Source organism: Podarcis gaigeae (assembly GCF_964106915.1).
Source record: "Podarcis gaigeae genome assembly, chromosome: 1".
In the NCBI taxonomy this organism is placed as follows: domain Eukaryota; kingdom Metazoa; phylum Chordata; class Lepidosauria; order Squamata; family Lacertidae; genus Podarcis; species Podarcis gaigeae.
The window spans coordinates 34170410-34189932 of NC_139678.1; the positions used below are offsets into that span (position 1 = coordinate 34170410).

At 42.8% G+C, this 19523-nt stretch overlaps 2 protein-coding genes and 2 long non-coding RNA genes across 8 annotated transcripts in view; 2 read left to right on the forward strand and 2 right to left on the reverse strand.

Moving 5' to 3' along the window:
• Positions 1-161: 161 nt before the first annotated feature.
• Positions 162-3829, reverse strand: LOC310846089. The gene is made up of 2 exons (XR_014565124.1): positions 3303-3829; positions 162-377 (listed from the first exon to the last, which is right to left on the reverse strand). It is a non-coding gene; the product is annotated as an uncharacterized lncRNA (long non-coding RNA).
• A 127-nt stretch (positions 3830-3956) lies between these two features.
• CFL2 (cofilin 2) lies at positions 3957-10756 on the forward strand. 4 transcript variants are annotated; one of them, XM_083741975.1, is made up of 5 exons: positions 3957-4301; positions 4629-4777; positions 7383-7690; positions 7780-7856; positions 8050-10756. In XM_083741975.1, the coding sequence occupies exons 2-5, from the start codon at positions 4775-4777 to the stop codon at positions 8160-8162; spliced, it is 501 nt and encodes a 166-aa protein (XP_083598101.1). In that variant the 5' UTR covers positions 3957-4301; positions 4629-4774; the 3' UTR covers positions 8163-10756. The 4 variants fall into 4 exon arrangements, with proteins under 4 accessions (XP_083598101.1, XP_083598100.1, XP_083598102.1 ...); XM_083741974.1 differs by lacking the exon at positions 3957-4301 and having other exon boundaries at positions 4408-4777; XM_083741976.1 differs by lacking the exons at positions 3957-4301; positions 4629-4777 and adding an exon at positions 4792-5028.
• A 6677-nt stretch (positions 10757-17433) lies between these two features.
• Positions 17434-19308, reverse strand: LOC310846071. The gene is made up of 2 exons (XR_014565117.1): positions 19171-19308; positions 17434-17831 (listed from the first exon to the last, which is right to left on the reverse strand). It is a non-coding gene; the product is annotated as an uncharacterized lncRNA (long non-coding RNA).
• SNX6 (sorting nexin 6) overlaps positions 18593-19523 on the forward strand; it is a 30925-nt gene continuing 29994 nt past the window's right edge. Inside the window, exon 1 of one of the 2 annotated variants that reach the window (XM_083741605.1) lies at positions 18593-19409. In XM_083741605.1, coding sequence (XP_083597731.1) covers positions 19404-19409 — 6 coding nt within the window. In that variant the 5' untranslated portion in view covers positions 18593-19403. Of the gene's footprint in view, positions 19443-19523 lie in introns of both variants that reach the window. The other variant, XM_083741604.1, reaches the window with a different exon arrangement.

Sequence of the window (19523 nt, forward strand, 5' to 3'; positions counted from 1 at the left end):
TTTTTGTCAATAAAGTAAAAGAAAAAAACTTTTGCCTCCATATTAATCTTGGGTGACTTGGAAATTTGCCTCTGTACAAAAGACCAGAAACATAAGGTTTCTAGTAACAGTCAATTTTACTTTGTTATCAGAATACAGTAGCCCAAATGTGAATTACTCAATTCAGTCAATGAATCATTTTATTTGTATGGTGCCTTTCCAAAGTTAAAACAATGTTCAAACAGCTTACAACATGTTAAAATTACATAATTACAAACATAACAAGTCTGTGGTTTTCTAGAAGCTGCTAGACTACAATTTCCATCATCCCAGACCGTTGGCCTTGATGCCTTGAAACTAATTGGAGTTGGAGCTTGACATTGATATCAGGGAAGGTCCTGGAAGAGTTTATTCAACAGAGATTCAGCATGGGTTTCTCAAAAATGTCATGCCAGACCAATCTGATTTCTTTTTTTGATGGAATTACAAACTTAGTGGATCAGGGAAATGTGGTAGACACAGTGTATCTTGATTTCAGTAAGGCTTTTGACAAAGTCCCCCATGATATTCTCTTGAGGAAGCCTGTAAAATGTGGGTTGAATGAGATAACTGTTAGGTGGATTTGTAGCTGGTTAACTTACCAAACTTGAGTACTCATTAGTGGTTCCGTGTCATCCTGGGAAAAAGTGACAAGTTGGGTGCCACAGGGTTATGTCTTTATAAATGACTTGGATGAAGGAATTGAGGGGATGCTCATCAAATTTGCAGATGACACTAAAATAGGAGTAGCTAATGCCACGGAAGACAGAATCAGGATTTAAAATGACCTTAACAGATTGGAGAACTGTGTGCAATCTATCAAAATGAATTTCAGTAGAGACAAATGTAAGGCACTTAGGCAGGAAGAACCAGGTACACAAATATAGGATGGGGGACACCTAGCTTCAGTGCTTTTTTATGGGGGGATGCAGGGGTGTGCATACCCCTAAGCATTTTGTGAATCTGTACTTTTGTCCATTTACTGTATTTTTCCCAATTTGAACTATAAAATGGTGATTTTCTTGAGTCAAAATGAGAGTACCGCTAAACCTTTGTTTTTTGTCTTTTTTTTAAAGAGCACTGCCTGGCTTACTAGCAGTACATGTGAAAAGGATCTAGGGGTCTTGGTGGGCCACAAGCTTAACATGAGTCAACAGTGTGATGCAGCAGCAAAAAAAACTAATGCTATTCTAGGCTGCGATCATAGAAGTATAGTGTCCAGATCAAGGGAAGTAATAGTACCACTCTATTCTGCCTTAGACCACTTTTGGAATACTGTGTCCAATTCTGGGCACCACAATTTAAGGATATTGACAAGCTGGAATTGTGCAGAGGGCGGCAACGAAGATGATCAAGGGTCTGGAAAGAAAGCCTTATGAAAAACGCTTGAAGAAGCTGGGTATGTTTAGCCTGGAAAAGAGGAGACTGAGAAGAGATATAGTAGCCATCTTTAAATATCTTAATGGCTGTCACATGGAAGGGGGGCATGCTTGTTTTCTCCTGTTCTTGAGGGTAAGACTCAAGGCAACGGCTTCAAGGTGCAAGAGATTCCAACTAAACGTTCGGGAAAACTTTTGACAGTAGGAGCTGTTTGGCAGTGGAACAGACTTCCACAAGAGGGAGTTTTTAAGCCGAAGTTGGATGGCCATGTGTCGTGGATGCGTTAGCTGAGATTCCTGCATTGCAGGGGATTGGAGTAGATGACCCTTGGGGTCCCTTCCAACTCTTAAGATTCTGAGTCCAACAACATCTGGAGGGCCACTGGTTATCTATCACTAGAAGGCATCTACCCTGCAGACAGATGGAGAGCTGAGCAGGATAAGTACACCTGAAAACTGTGGCTGAAGTCTTGGGCATGAGCAACAATGTGCTTGTAAGAATGTTTGTTTCATTTACCTTACCTATTAATGTGAGGTGTGCTGCGTAAATTTAAATGGACCATAAGAGAATCTCACCCCTGTCTGTAAAGCACCCATGGGCATTGCATTTTTGTACAAGTCAAGCATAGGCATAACTTTATACTTATACTTTTATAAAGCCATTATAAAAGAGAGCCACTCAATTACTTTTTATAATTTTTTTCCTTGATAATTTTTTACCCATGAACAAACACTACAAAACAAAAAAACAGTAAACCTATGGTACATATTGCTGTGTGCAGTACATGTGTATCCTTTGACTCTTGATTCTTGAGTAAAATACAAAAAACTATTTTTCTTTCCCCCAAATGTAAGGCCCTTGTAACATCTCCCTGTCCTCCAATTCCATATTAACCCACAAATTAGCTTTATTTTCATGTATTAATGCCAACAATTGCCTAATGTGGAAGGCACTAAATACCAGAAATTAGGTATTATGGGGTCTCCTGCTGCTATGTGCATCCACCCCCCCTGTGTTTTCTCTTTCTGTCTTTTATCTTTATTTACCACTTTGTAAATTTATCTTGTATATAAACTGGTAGTACTTCAAAAAGGTATGCCAATTTTGGTTACCACTCTCATTTTAATGAGTGCTATTTTGCCAAGCCAGATTTTCGGGCAGATTTTTCCATCGATCTGAATGAAGCTTGCATGCTCTACTCCAACCTTCTTCAGCCCCCATTAGCCACTGGTCAGGAATGATGGGGGTTGCAATCCTTTCAACATACATTGTGGTGAACATCTTGCAGTTACGCAGGACTCAACATCAGCTAGACATCACCAGTCTACTAAGCTGCTTGATTGGGCCTCCTCAGTGAATGCTACCATTTAAAAGAAATCTAAAAGGGTAAAGGGACCCTTGACCATTAGGTCCAGTCGTGGCTGACTCTGGGGTTGCGGCGCTCATCTTGCTTTATTGGCCGAAGGAGCTGGCGTACAGCTTCCGGGTCATGTGGCCAGCATGACTAAACTGCTTCTGGCAAACCAGAGCAGCGCACGGAAATGCCATTTACCTTCCCTCTGGAGCAGTACCTATTTATCTACTTGTGCTTTGTGCTTTCGAACTGCTAGGTTGGCAGGAGCAGGGACCGAGCAACAGGAGCTCACCCCGTTGCAGGGATTTGAACCGCCGACCTTCTGATTGGCAAGCCCTAGGCTCTGTGGTTTAACCCACAGTGCCATCCGCATCCCTTAAAACCTAAATCACACTAAAACTGCGGTTGGTGGCCAGCATGCACCTGCTTAAATTAATTACTGAATAAACTCTTACAGATTTATTAGATTGTATTTCAGACTGCTTTGACATGAATTTAAATCTGCTTTATTTTCTGTTTTGATATATGCTACATCTTGTTGTGTGCCTACCTTCATTCTGGTACTTTGCCTTAGCAGAGTTGATGTTTTTTTCTGTTAGTCCCTTTGGTCAAGAGAGGGACCTAAGCTAAAAATGAAAGGCATGCCTCTGTTATTTGGAGCTCCATCTGACGCAGGTGCCTTCACTCCTTCAGCAACTCTGTTGCCCCTTCTCTTTAAGTCACAAGGTGGCCCAAACCCAAGTGCTGGCTGTCCACAGAAGCACTCAGAAGAGCCGGTGCAGTACAGTATGGTACAGTGGTTAGAGTATCAAACTAAGATGGGAAGCAGGCATAGGTGTAGCCAAGGGGGGCAACTGATCCCCTAAATCAATAAAAATACTTACCTGAGGTTCTGCCCCCGCAACATAAAGCCTGCCCCCCCAACATAAATCCGGGCTACGCCCATGGGAGTAGGGTTCAAATCCTCACTCGGCCATGAAACTTACTGGGTGACCTTGAGCGGGCCACTGCCTCTCAGCCCAACCAACCTCACAGGGTTGCAGTGGGGATTAATTCAGGAGGGGGGGAGAACCAGGTACGTCACTTTGAGCTCCCAGCAGAAAACGGGGATATCAAGGCAATGAAGTCGAAGGAATACTCAATTGCCTGTTTGCGAAGAGCCGCCGCCGCCGCTTGCTCCTCGGCCCCCTCGCTCCGTCGAGAGCGCGGAGAGGGAGGCAGCTGGTCCTCCTTCCTCACGGCTCCCTCAGCGGCCCGTTGAGCGAGGAGGCCAGGCGGTGCCCCGGGGAGCGCCAGCGGCTGCGGGAGCAGCTTCGCGGCCACCTCCGCGGCTCCCCCTCAGTCCGCGGCTTGGCTTGGCCGCGCAGCGGAGGAGGAAAAGGGAGAACCAGCCGAAACGAAGCAGCACCGAGAGAGGGAGGCGAGCGAGCAGCTGAGGCGGCTGGAAAGCGCCGTCCCCGCGCGGCCGCCCTTTGCTCGCCTCCTCTCCTTGGGCTGCGGAGGGGATGTGGGCGAGACTGCGGCAGGTGGCGGCTGCGCTCGCCTTGGGGTCAGCATGGAAGCGGGCGAGGGAGTTGTAGGGCGGCCCAGCGGGGCGGGGCGCAACCCTAGGAGTCGCCCTGTGGCAGAACAAAGCCGGAGGATGGCGCGGGGAGGGGGAGCCTAATTCTCCTCAGGAAATCCCCCTCCGGCCCGTTGGGGAAGTTTCCTCGTCGAAAGAGGAGTGGGGGCGTCGTTCACGAGGAGGAGGGAGGTAGGCGGCCCTCCGTCCCCTCCCCGTTTTGTGCTCTGCAGGGCTGGGCCGGGCCTGCAGCACGTGGTGACAGAAGGCGGCGCCCATGTGACCGGCCTTTCCTCCCCCCGCTTTCCCCTCCAGCCCCCCGCCTGTCTCCTCGCCTCAGCCCAGCCTGCGCTTTCCGAGCTGTGCTGCGAGCAGCGTCAACCAGACCCCTCCGCTCCATAGGCAGCAAGCAGTAGGAGCGGCCTCCGCCATCACCGCCGCCGCAACAGGGACCCGGCACCATGGTAAGGGCGGGGCAGCCTGACTCGCCTCAGCGTGGCCCGGCCGGCTTGTGCCAGGCAGGGTGTGGGACTAGGCCCCCCGCGAGGGTGAGAGGGGCTCAGCGGGGCCCGCGGCCTCTGGCGGCCATTTTAGTCTAATTTTAGCCCGGGGAAGGGGGACCGACCCTCTTCCACCCCCCCTCCACCGCCGCCCCAACTCGTGGTCGGCGGGCGGCCCGCTTCCCGGGGAGAAGCGCCCGCAAGTTCTTCGCCTTGTGAGTGACGGAGGGGGTTCCCACGCATACGAGTCTCGCACGCTTGGACGGCAGCTTTTTCTCGCTTTGCTTTATTTTCACAAGTCTGCAAGCCCACGCACAGCTCCATGGGCGAGGAAGCAAAATAAAGGGCGGCTGCGCGTCTGGTTCCTTCCTAGGTGTAGCGGGGGGCAGCGGCTCTTTGTAAGATGGCAGGGTATATACATGGCCCTCTTCTCGGGTTGTTGCTTTGAAGAGTGAGGACCAAGTAACGGGACAACTTAGCTTCACACATCCTTTCGTTCCCTTCCGTGGAGCCATAGGGACAAGTGTGTCGTGGGCGCGTGTAATGGGGCTTGGCTCCCTCGTTCCCTGGAAAGGGCTCTCTTTTTTCTGTGTTAATGTAAGCCCCGTCTAGTTCATCGTGGGGGAATGATACGTGTTATGCCCCGTTTGTCATTTGGGAGAAGCTAGAGGTAGCAAATCACTATTTATGGAAGGTTAAATGTATGCGGGAGCCCAGACCACGGAGAAAGGTTTGGTTCCTTTTGCTTGGCTCTGAAACGGGAGTGAAAGAGCAGGTTTTGCCGCCTCCTTCATTCTCTGCCTTTTTGTGGGGGCTGATCGTTTCCAATAGTGTACATATGACACAGCGAGGATGGTCTCCTATTCATTTGGGGCTTAAGTGCCTTAGAGTGGAATTCCCCCTTTCTCGTAGTACGTTGTAAGAATATAGGCTTTCTGCTTCTCTTAGTTGGGATTGTGATGCCAGTGGGGGTGGGTGGAATGACGCATAGTTGGGTTTGCCCCTCTCCATTGTGTCTGAATGTGTCAAGGGGGGTGGGGAAGGAAGCACCAAGCCGAGAGATGGCTGCTTCCTTTGTTGGAGTGCTTTAATCATAATTTGTGGGCAGGGTGCTCTTAACTGGGAAAGCTGGAAGGTGAGTGGCATTTGCCATTCATTGTGTTTGGATGGTGTCTGGTTTATGGCAGAAATTCAGTGTTTGTTTGTGTAACACATGGGGGCATCTATCTCTCCTTGTGTTCTTGTTGCAGTGTACCATTAGGAGCTCTGCCCTAGAACTACATTGCTGAGAATCCAGCAGAAGGGCAGGAATGTTCTGGCTGTATTTGGGCAATAGTCATTACATTGGCACTAGATGGCTCAAAAACTGACGGGGGCGGGGGGTGAGAAAAGAAAAAATGGTAAAGGAGCTGTATTGTCTCATCTTTCCATAGAAGTGAACAATATGGTATAAAACATGCTGGTCCATTATCAGTTTTAATTTTTCTTTCTTTTCTCTCTAAATTTTTGAGATATACAACTAAACTAAATGGAGTGTTTTGGACAAGAAATAGTGCTTGAGAACTAGTTGTAAGAAACATTTTTTTAAAGATGAAGAGTCCTACTTTGTGTTTTAAATAACAAGTCAGAAATGATTAAATATTTTCTACCTTCATCTGTCACTGTTCTGCTATATATTTGCAGTTTCTCCTAAACTAATGTGCTGTAAAAAGCTTTAAAATCTTTGCTCTTTTAAGGGGGTTGTTTACCTGAAAACAAGTATAGTTAGTTATTTTTAAGTGTTTAAAAGAAAAACCTTTTGGTTCCTTTCCCATGTTACAGCAGTGTCATGGGAGCGGCTATTCTCTGGGTTTACCCCCATGATAACATTTAAATGCCCTCAAATATAGGCGGGAACAGTTGCCTAGGCCTTTAAAACAGAATTAGCACTCATTAACTGCAGGCCTATTAACCTACAGCAACACTATACGATGAAAAGCAGAAACTAAAAAAAAAAAGAAAAAAGCTTATGGGTTTCCAGTGTACCCTTACAGAACACCTCTGTCCAGTCAGAATGAGAGAGTCACATTTTTGTAGGCTTCTATAAGCCTCAATACTCTTGGGAGGAATTGTACATTCTGTCCTTGATTCTTTCATCATGTAGTAACTTCACTAGAATATTTATAGGGTATTAAATAAAATCTAGGAATTTTAAATACATAATATTAAACCTGACACGATACAAAAGGCATTTCTTCTCTTAGAGGCTTACGTCACTGAACAAAACTAGAATAATGACAGAGCTTGATATGAACTACTGCAAATGCATTTAATTATTTCTGTGCAAAATCCCATGTAGTGTTTGCTTAAGCATGTTTACTCATTAGTAAGCCCCAATGAATTCAGTGAGAGTTACTCTTGGCTAAATGTGCTCCTAAATGAGTCGAAATTGCTATCTTAACCTAAAACTAGATAATTGTGTTTTGTTGTTGTGTTGTATTAAGGTAATGATGGCTGGCTTTGAACCAAATTGTATGTTTCTAATAGATGATGTTTATTATAGTGGATGCTGTTTTGCTTTGTTTTGTAGGCTTCTGGAGTAACAGTGAATGATGAAGTTATCAGGGTTTTCAATGACATGAAAGTACGAAAATCTTCAACGCCAGAAGAGATTAAAAAACGAAAGAAAGCAGTTCTCTTCTGTTTAAGTGATGACAAAAGACAAATAATTGTAGAAGAAGCAAAGCAGATACTAGTTGGTGACATAGGTGATACAGTGGAGGACCCTTATACATCTTTTGTGAAGCTGTTACCTCTGAATGATTGTCGATATGCTTTGTATGATGCAACATATGAAACAAAGGAATCTAAAAAAGAAGACCTGGTATTTCTATTCTGGTGTGTAAATCAAAGGAGTATTATTTAAATAGAATTTTGTTTCCAAAATTCAATGGGTTAAATAACAAGTCTTTACTTCCCGTCTGTAGGGCTCCAGAGAGTGCGCCTTTAAAAAGCAAGATGATCTACGCAAGCTCAAAAGATGCCATTAAAAAGAAATTCACAGGTATGAGCAGAAAATATTCCACATGGCAACTTTGTACTTAGCTACTTCCTCAGAGTGAGTAACAATACCTTTTGGATAACTACCGTGTTTAAGCTGCTATTGATGTAGGCAGGTATTTGATACTTGAGCAGTAAGACACTTGTTGCTATGAAAATACTGAACAAATATATTTCTGTTTATTTATCTTTTTCAGGTATTAAACATGAGTGGCAAGTAAATGGGTTGGATGATATTAAAGATCGATCAACACTGGGAGAGAAACTAGGAGGCAATGTGGTAGTTTCACTTGAAGGAAAACCCTTATAAAAGGACAGACAAGTGCCATCTGGAGCTTCCATTTTTGCAGCTCATTCAATTGGAATAGCATTAGTTCCTTTTGCCCCACCTTCCCAGATCCCAAATACCTGAAGGAGACGTCATTATACAGTCTATAAGTGGTCACCATTAGACTGTTTTTAAACCTGATAGTTTATGTAGAATCCAAGGAATGCCTCACATCATATTCTTAGCCAAAACTGATGTGGGTATTCCTTGCAAATATGTACAGTGAATGTGATAGTTGATGTGGATAGTCTAGCCAAGCAACAAAAGGTTTAAGCTAATTGATTGCCTTTAAAGTATTGTCCAACGGTCAAATGGTAGACTCTATTCAGTATTACTTTACAGTTGCACTTGATCGCAGTTCCATGAGGCTCTTGTGCATTCATACACCTCACCTGCCTTGACAAGCCTTTTTTGTGACATGGCAGCACTCAACACTATGCATTTAAATTAAAGCACTTTTTGTAATATGTTTTATTTCCCCTTTCCCAAGGAATGCCAATTAAGTTTCTGTAATTGTCATCAAACTGTTGTAGTACCCCAGTTTTCATTCCTGTTACATGCATATCTTTATAACTGAAGTAGCTGTTAACGATGCCTTTTTGTTTTTCTGTTGAATGTACACTACTGAACAGGAGTAGGAACTATCTGTTTACCATGCAAGTCTTGCAACACTAATGATGTTTTGTAAAACATCAATCATAATGGCAATTTCTGTATAAAAAGAGCCTTAAATGGAACATTGTTTTTGAGATCAAATATATTAGCCACGTTGCAATAAAACTTGTGGCTTATTACAGAATGTTGCCTTGTTTTCATTGGGAACTACAGAATGAAATGTATTTTAACATTTTGCAGAGTTTTGTTTCAGCGGTACCTCTCCTAGATACTGAGCAGTTGCTCTCAACTTCAGTAATAAATCTCTTTATATTTATTCATGATCCCACTGTAGGAATGATTTGAATAAGGGACTTTCCTCTGCAATCTTTACTGTAATAAACTGCCATCATTTTGGGAACAACTGGGGCATCAGTCTACAACTAGCTTATATCTGAAACTTAAAAGGGAAACAATGAGGCATGCAATGCACTATTACAGAATATCCTTCACAGTTTTACATGTTAAGTATTGCAAGTACCATCTTTTGTTCAGTCACAGGGCAACTCTTGCCAGTTAATTTTTGTGCTAATAGGACTGAAAAGCTTTTGCAGCTACTAAGTCTTGCATCAGGAACATGATTTGGCTAAGAGCCAAACACTGCTCTCCTTATAGAGAATTTGATCTGCTCTGTGCGAGCAGTCCTCCGTTGGCCAGAGCTATTTATGGCAAACACATGCTTTTGTATCTTGTCATCAGTTCTCCACAAATGGCAAAACTGGACATGATTCTACTGGTATGCATAAAGGAACTCTGTTAGGGAGCCAATTGCTGTTGCAGTGTACATACCACCAGGAGGAATGCTTTCATCAAAGGATAGAAATTGAAAATGGTTAGCAGTTTCTTAAAAGAAGGTAGCAGAGAATAGAAATAAGTTTAAACTGATGTAAACTTTTTTTTACTTAAGTCTGGGGGGAAAATAGACAACAGTAAATAGGTTTATAAAACAATGTAATTTGTCATTGGCTCTGTAGAATGTTACTATTTCAAGCTTTCAGCTGTTTCTGACTTATTGGAAGTGAAATGCATCTCTTTTAGTGTACTGAATTCTATTGTAGAATTCTGACTGGCATGCTGAGTTGCTAGATGTTAACTATTTCTATGCAAAAAAGGAAAGCGAAAATTCTTGTTTGCAGATTAAAACATTTGATTGGAAAGTGTCTTCATTATCCCACATCTCTTACATATTATGCCTCGTAAAAACCTGGCTGGTATAAAAACTGCTCCATTTTGTTACCTAGAATGCACTGTTTCCCTTCTAAAATTGAGAAAACCCAAATGCTTTGAAATGAATGTTAAAAATAAAAAATAATAATAATAATAATCTGTACCTGAGCAATGCTCATCTGTGTAAAGCACTATTTTTCAGTTCATGTAATCCTCTGCTAGTAATGTCATTTGGTGCTTGCAAATTGTGTTGAACAGATGTCTGAGGCTTTAGAACTGAATATTGAAGAGGAGAGTACGTTTACTTTAAAATTGAGCCCAGTTTTGTATTCATGCAAAAGTCTACATGGATTTATGTAAAATGAAAGCTTATTTATATTGACAAAGGTCAGAATTCTGCATAATAACTTTGGTCCAAAAAGCATGTTTACAGCTGAGAGTACTGACTGAGATCTGATCAAATCCAGTAAACTATAACTTGCTTTTGGAAATGCTGCTACAAACCTCTTACTGCTCGGACAATAAAACAAATGAGAGACAGCTGGCATGTGTTCCAAATGGGCTGTCAGCTGTTGTTTTCTATCATGCAAAATGACGAAGGCCTCATTGTGACTTAAAAAGGTTGAAGGAAAGCTTCAAAACAGCATCTTGCATGTCTCTCCCATCATAGATGGGACGTTGGGTGTTGGCTTCAGTTATTTTATTTTATTGACAAAGAAATGTTAAAATAAAAGTTTTCATGACAGTGCTAAAAATCTCTGTAGATACTGCATTTTTGTTTTGAAAGTCCTTTTTGATCTTTGAGAATTGAGCAAATTTAGCTTAATTTTTTAAAACATGAACATGCTTTGTATGGGCTGATTCTGAAAGGAGAAAACAAAACTAGGTACAATATAGTATAGAAACTAAGAGCGACTTTAGTAATAACCTTGAATAGCTACTAAGTTGACGTCAGATGCTATTTGTTTATCTGACAAACCTGTCCTAATTTAATCTCTGACAGTCTTCCTTAGGTGAAGGATTTCCATGTTTAGTTACTAAAGCAAAGTTTTGAATAATCTGATAACCTGATCAAAATAATAAACTGCTCAATTTCCAGTTTACAGAAGATTTTAGTTTTTATAGAGACATATTAAAGGATGAATCCCTAATTTGGCCAGCTAATCAAATCTCAGATACCTGAAATGTTTAGGTTCAATAGTATTTTGTGATTATATACAATGTAGCTATTCTACATACGTGTTAAGAATGGGATAAGTCTACCTTGATTGTAGGGTAAATAGTTAATACACTTTGTAACCTTGAATTTTTTATAAGTAAGATGTGTACGATAGTGAAAGGAGTATAAATTACTGCTGTGATATATTGAATTGTGGGCCTGACAGATTTAATAGCCCCAAGCTTAGTGAAATGTCAATATTCATTCTTATTACATGGTGCCTTGTAATGGAACATAAACAAAAATACAAATCACTAACCCAAGGTGGTTAGAGTTTCATTTTGATGGTGGAGGATTTATAAAGAAGGGAGGAAAGCAAGAAAATGAAAAAGGTAAGTATAAGGAATGCCTGTGAGGAGAGCTGGCCCACACATATGGCAAGGTAAGACAACCATCTCAGGTGGCAGGATCCACGGGGGCAGCAGATCCCAATGCAGAACTTAATCTGCCCTTGGAGTTCTCCACTCATCCCTTCTTCCCTTGCAGGAAAGGAAAGCACTACTTAAATTTGCCTCAGGTACCAAAATGTCTTGGGCCGGCCCTCCCTGTGAGCTGACTTTTCGTTGAGGGTATGGACAAAATGTTTGTGGAAAATCTCAGAAGCTTGAAAGATGGATGGTAAAAGGTTTTTGGTGCAACAGACTCCGTGCTAGGATGTATCTTGCAACACGGGCAGAAAGAAGGGTGGGGCAGTGCCATTGTGGGTTTTAAAGGTAAAGTGTGTAGATGTGAAATCCATGAACAACTTTACAGTAGAAGCAAGAATTGAGGATAGAACGGGGGAAAGTGAGGCATAACCAGGCAAGTCCCAAGATCAGGTTTTATTCTACCACTGTAGGATTACGTTGTTAGTTTTTGTCTCTGTATCTGACTGACTTCTCCCCTATTTCGATTGATCTTTGAATAACCGGTGAGTATGAACATGCTAATATTTTCCCTGTGTCATTAATAAATGCTAGAAAAATAAGGTGCAAGGAACATTGCTGTATTCAAATAAAATTTCTTCCATAATGGTTCAATTTCATTTGCCCTGTTGATTGTCAAATAATACTAGTAATATTTACGGTACACCCCTGCAAAATGGAACTGTTAATAGTCCCCAGAGAGGAAGAAAATAAATGCTCCCTGGTAGCACATAGCATATGGCCATGTCTTTTGACTCGCATCACTGCTGCAAGATTGCAAAGCCCTGCTTCCTATTAAAAGTCAGCCAATTTTTAAAGCAAATGTTGGAAACAACAAAACTGTATTCTTCTCTACAGTAGTCTACTTTAAAAAAACCCTATCATAGCCCTGTTCCATTTAGAATCCAGCTGTCTCACTGATTGCACGAGTCTATAAGAGTGCTAGCATACGCACAGATGCACCAACTGCTGTTGATTTATGAAATATGTTTTTAATGGCTCTGCAAATATATGTTAGAGAAAATGGTATCGCTTGGAAGTAATAGGCAATAGCAGAGTAAATGTTTTAGACATATGTGCTTAGAAAGTGGAAGGAAAAGAGATGACTGCCAGCTCACTGCACGTACAACCTATTCATATTAATATTTCTGCACGCATCTGTGTACATAGTACACAGTATGGAAAATTTTAGCAACATCATCATCATCATCAATTTATATCCCGCCCTCCCCAGCCGAAGCCGGGCTCAGGGTGGCTAACAACAATAAAATAATACACCATTCTAAAATCATTCTAAAAATCACCATTCATTATAAAATTAATTCAAATCAAATTGATGGCAACCATTGGGCTAGAGTTCTGTGAAGATTGGCATGAATTGGCATTAGTATTTATTTATTTACTTACTTAGCTTCTTTGTATTTACAAAATCTTGAGAACCCATAGTACCATGTACTAGAGTAAGTTTAAATGGCTGCTGATGTCATTACAGAATGTTCTATCCAACTAAGTTTTATGCTGAATAGGTCCATTGAAATTGATGGATTTGACAGTCCTGTCCATTAATTTCAGTGGGTTTGGAGTCTAAACCAGGTGAGGGTAGCCAATGAGTTTCAAACCCTTGGTGAGTTAGGGACTTTCTGCATGCAAGAGAGGCACCAGCAGATACAGCTGCTTTGTGGGACATTTTCAAGAGAAGAAAAGGCTAAGGAGTAATTCCTACACAGAGCAGAGTCCCTAAGACAGTTGGATGGCATCTTGTACACCTTCTGGAAACTCCTGCAGCCCAGTTGGTGCCAAATGTATTGCTCTGCTTTCCTTTGAACCACATCAGCAAGGCTGGGAGAGGTGGTTGATATGGGAAGCAGGGATGTGGGCCATTAATTTGAGGTCGAATCCTGAAAAGCAGGGGTGTCATATGTCCCAAGTTCTCACTTGCAGGAGGCAACCTGTCCTGAATAGGGCTGCACACCCCTTGATGAAGCAGATCCACAGCTTGGGAGTTCTCCAGGGTTTAACACAGTCACGGAAAGCTTAGGTGGCCCCAATGGCTAAACGTGCCTTTTTTTAACACCTTGTATGTCAGCCACAACCCCTTTTGGACAGAAATGACTTGGCTGCTGTACTCCACGTTCTGGCAACTTCCAGACTGGATTATTGCAATGTGCTCTATGTGGGACTGTCCTTGAAGATAACTCAGACTTAAGCTGGTCTAAAATGCAACAGCCCAATTACTGGCTGGGGTTCCACTTCGTTCACATATAAACCTGTTTCAAAGCAGCACCCCTGATTATCATTTCACTTCCAGACCCAATTCAAGGTGCTCACATTAGTGTTTAAAGCCCTAAACTACTCTGGCCCCAAATATCTGAAAGACTGTCTCCCTTCCCTGCAGAACATATTGGGTGTTAAGACTGGCAGAGGGCAGTTCCACAACTAAGAAGCTTAGGATGGTGGTGGCCTGGGAGAGGGGATTCTTTCTGGCAGTCCCTAAATTGTGGAGCTCCCTCCCCACATGGGTGAAACTGTTAACTTCACTATATAGTTCTTGGCAAATGCTGAAGATGCACCTCTTTACCCTGCCCAGGAAGCAGGCATTTCACTGTCTGGGATAGAGCTATGTAAAGCCTTTTTGTGCCTGTAAAATAGATCTGTACAAAGCTATACTTTCATAATGGGAACAGCTGCTGTATTTTTACCATTAGAATATACCCACAGCTTATTTTTAATTATGCTAAACAACAGAAACTCAAAGAAAGGACTCTTGGATTCCTGTACTCATTTGATTTACATTAGTTTTTTTCCTCTTAAAAGCCAAACATGCTTAAAATTGTAAAGTCTCCTTGGTTTCTAGCAGCTGGACTGTTACGGTTTGTAATGTCACCCATACAAGGGAAATTCTTTTTGTAATTGGAGCCTATTCATAAATCTTGCCTGAACTGGTAGCAATGTTAAAATTATACCCTTAGCACCATCTATTGACAATGAAGAGGCTTGCAGCTTAATATCTGTACCTAATCCACATTACACTTACGGAAGCTGGATAAAGTACACATTGGTTATTTTTTATGAATTTGCAGAGTGAACCTTCTATATTAGTTAAAAGTTTATGTTCTTTCAGATGCAACACCTATTCACTATACCTAATAAAAATGTAAAACCTGCCTATGCATTTGGTTAGACACAGCTCTCTCGAGAATCCAGGTCATGATGACCCTGGCTACAATCTATTATGCTTACTGTTTGGGAAAGATTCAGCAATGCTGGAGGGGTTGCCAATACAACTGCCAAGTGCTCAGTGTGATAGGTTGTGGGTTGGGTTGGCATGACACAATTGCCACTGCTCTTCTTAACAGAATAAGATTATTCTGTAGAATTATTCTTTCTGCTAAGGGAAAGGAGCCACAACTTTATTTTGAAGGAAACCTACAGAACTACCTTCCCTTCTCATTCTTATTTGCTTGTTTCTAGCATCTGTTACATTTAAAACTCTCACTTCACAATTTTTCTAGAGACAGATAAGCTCAAATATTTCTTCCATCAATTACTATTCCTGTTTTCATTTACTGAGGGGTTATTTTGTTGGGTGCGGGTAAACTTATGTTCCCTTTCTACAGATAATAGCAACCTGAGGGGAAACCAGACAATATACTATTCAAGAGAAACAACACTTTTTCAAAACCAACCTTTGATATCCTCAAATATCTGAAGGGCTGTCATATGGAAGATGCAGCAAACTTTTTTTCAGCTGCTGACCCAAACTGATGGATTCAAATTACAAGGAGATTATGACTAAACAGAAGACTTGTGGTATGAGATGCTAAGAGCTATTTGACAGTGGAACAGGCTGCCTTGGAAGGCGGTAGACTCTCCTTTATTGGAGGTTTTTAAACAGAGATTGAAAGGCCATCTGTCAGGTTTAGTTGTGATTCCTGCATTGCAGCAGGTTACACTGGATTACCCTTGGGGCCCCTTCCAGCTCTGAAGTTCTATGATTCTAGTAGATGCAGACTTGCTAAGTGCTTTATTCTCTGGATAACCCTTTTATAACCATCTGTTTATGACAGCAAGGAAAGAAATAAAATTGTTTATACAGTCAAGCTCTGAAAGTCTAGGCTGTAGCTGGTAGATGCAACCATAAGCCTTACTACAATACACATAGTCAGGGCTGTGTGTTCTCTCTCGCTCTTGCTCTCTGCAAAATTCTACAGTTTTCACTAGCAGAAATCGATCAAGCAATCATGGGCAAGAAGCTTTATCAGGCACTGAAATCCTGCCCTTGTAGTCTTGTTTATGTCCAAGTTTAAACTCTCAGAACATGTTCTTCATTACTTAGTTGGATACTGGTGGCTAAAATTAAGCCAATAGGAATTATCTTTTGGCCATGTTTTACACTCCAGCTGTTTTTATGTATTTGAGTGTTGCTGGTCGGGTTTTTTTATATATATAAAAAACTACTGTTACTTCTCTGTGAGCCATTAATCTGAGTGTGAGGTAAACATCTCTAAGCTGTAACCCAGAACACACTGGTAATGTGTCAGTCAAAATTACTTTTGGATAAATAAATACGTACAAGAATGCAACTAAACATCTTAATTAAGGAATTGACCTGTAAATATACTTGTTTGGTTTAGGGTTAGGCATGCTCTCTTGTGTCAACTGCGGTCCAGATTTGCTGAGAGCTGCCCATATGTATAAGACTGCAGCTCTGAGAAGAAGAAAATATCTGCAGTTTACATTCTCAGATTTTACTTAATATTCCCCCCCCACCCAAATCCACCAATTATTTATTAAAAGCTGGTTTTAAAAAGCAAACTTAATTAGCATGCTTCCTATGAACTGTGAACACCTGAAATTTGCAAACGTTAGGTCAGCTGCGCGCAATGCAGTGCTCATACTGCTTCTGTGTAAGGACAGTGGATGTGGAGCAGCAGTCTGAGGTGAACTAGTAACTAGGAGACAGGCAAGGCAACAACCACAATACAGCTCAGAAAGACTGTAGTATTCAAGATAGCTCAGTTGATCGAGCATGAGACTCTTAATCTCAGGGTTGTGGGTTTGAGCACCACATGGGGCAAAGAGATTCTAGCATTGCAGGGGGTGGAGTAGAGGATCCTTGGGGTCCCTTTCAATTCTACAATTCTGTGATTCTGTTGGGAAAAGAGGCTTGAAAGATCCCAAGGCAAGCCTGGGTGGAGGCAGTCTGATTCGTCAATGAAAAGGCTACTTGCTGTTCAGTGGTTCACCACATGGAGTAGCCACTCACAGATTTTAGCAGCTCCTGACATCCTGTTTATCTTCAGGGCACTAACATGGACTTGAAGGACTGAACAATGCTGAAAGAGAGGACTGCAAGCTTTAAATAAGAGCAAGGTAGATGTGTCCCTGCAAGGCTGTTTCTGTGCCTACAGCGTCACTTGAAGGAGGAAAAAAGCAGGAATGGCTGCAAGGTACCGTATGTACTTGAACCACTTAAATCAGGTTGAGGTGCAGGACACTCCAGTGACACTCCCATTTCTGGGCCATGCATCTATGAGGCTAGCAATTGTACAACAACAGCACCATTTTACTGCCAGGCCCCTTTGATGCGAATGTGTATTGCAAGTAAGCAATGTGCAGCTGGACTATGGCAGAGTGTGGATCACATGTGTGTTAAAACATAACTGACTTTATCGGATTCACATATTTGTGTATACAGCCAAAAACCACAGATTTCAACCCAGCTATCAATCTGTAATGTGTTCTATGTTAGACAAGTTTTGGAAGGCTAACCACAGAGGACACAAAAGGCATTTCTAAAGTTGCTCAATAAGCCATATTAATGATTTACTTACTCAGGCCCTCTCACAAAAGGTTTGTTATCACGATGGCAGAAATGACTGGAGTAAATGGAAATGGATTATATGTTCAGAGCTTTCACATAATATGCATATTTAACATTGCTGAGGAAGATGCTTTGGGGAGGCACACCCTTGAGTTTCTAAAGGGCATTAACTTGTTTGAAGACTGAAGGAAGAACCAATTAAGCCAGAGCCAAGAATGGTGATGTCAGTTGATTTAGATGTGTGTTTTTTTGTCTGTTCCTTCCTCTGGCCATCTGCCCTTCAGATGATATATGGCCTATCAATTCTTCAAATGAAGGACTCTCCTCATTTCAGAAGCAAGAATGTAGGTATTCAATTTTTCTGCCTGTCTTGAAAACCAGCCCTAAAAGTGTGAGGCAGTTAAGGAGGCTCAGTCTGTTCCCAGGAGTAGCGTACGTTTCTTCATAATTGTTTCCTCTGCCCAGTTTTGTGTGTCACAAGATCGGGCCAAAAATCTAGGTGTGCTTTGGGTTTCATTCTATGGTGTCTGTACACCAGTGGAACAGATTTCCACTTGTACAATGGGACCCTCTCTCCTCTTCTCTGCAGCCCCCTGTGCACCCTCCAAAATCTGCTTTGGAAGGTCAGCCCCCATCCAAGCAGATTTGGGGGAGTGCAGGGGATAGGAGGGGAAGTCCACTGCATGAAAAGGTTTGCTTGCACAATGTTGGATTTCAGTGAAGCAACACTTGTTTCTTAGACTTTTTTTGTTTTTTGCTTGGCTTCCCACCTCTTCATACAGACCTCAAAGCATGCAGTTAGCTGCACAAAGCATCACTCTTTTTCTTTTAAAAAGACCATGTAAACACCGTTGTACTGGTCATAGGAGTAGCATGACCAATGCGTATTTTATAACAGAAGCAGTGTGGGTTGATATCAGCCCTTATCACTTGAGTGGTTCTGACCTGGCTGTAGTCTCTACACCTCTGAAGTCCAGGTAAGAGTTAAATTAACACATCTGCTGTGTTGGGCATAAAGATTTTCAATAATGGAGATGCATCCTTACAGCTGCAATCTTACATATCTCACTGAATTCGAAGAGACATTGAGAGTAAAATGTGCACAGGATTGTAGCCATGGTACTTTATTTGCAAAGTGTTTGCCCTCCTAAAACAGTTTGTAAGCGTGGGAATCGGTTGATATTATTATTCGCATTTGACACAGGAGGACGTCTGCCTGAGAGACAATACCTGAACCTCTCAATGGGTCTATTTTTACGTTGCAACACGGGGCAGCTGTGCCGAGATGCCTAAACTAAAGCCTTTCTCTGTCAAATGCTGTGTTCTAGGTAGCGTTGCCCACATGATGGGGGAGCATTTAAACTTGCACTTCCCCACCCGCAGTCCAGGGCAAGACCTGCACCACGCGCTCTTCCTGCACAGATGGATCCGTAATAGCTGCAAGCTGTCGGAGTGGCGCCTGCGGCCCACAGTCTTACAGAGCACGCGACTCTCAAACTATGACAGTGACCATGGAGTCCAATTCGTCCCCCCCCCCTTCTTTTTCACCGTTCATTTCTGACACAAAACCCAAGGTCCTGAAGTGCAGGGAGCAGGGCAAACCATACCCTCCCTACACGGCGTTAAGATTCCTGAGGGAGAAATGACGGCGTGTTTCCTTTTATTGTTCCTGTCCTAAACATACATACTGCGCGAAGCATGGCTTGCTGCCTCCTCACTTACCAAGCCTCACTTACCGCGCGGGCGTTGCTCTCCACACGCCCGTCCCTCGCCCAGAAATGAGACGCTGCCGCGGACACCCACGGCCGACGCCGAGCTCGAGCTCAGCGGAACCCCCTTGTTCGCCGCTGCCGCCGCCTGTCCCCGCCTTAATCCCGCCCCTCCGGTCTGGGCTGCCTGGCGGGCTAGGCCTGCGCTTGCTGCTGAGGGAACGGAGTTGAGGGCTGGGAGCAGCCATGATGGTAGGTTCCTGCGGAGCTCCCGCCGCCGCCGTGGTGAGGTCTTCTGGCCGGGGGAAGGGGCGGCCGGGGGAGAGCGGCGGGGTCGGAGGCCGGCGTGACTAACCGGTTTCCTTT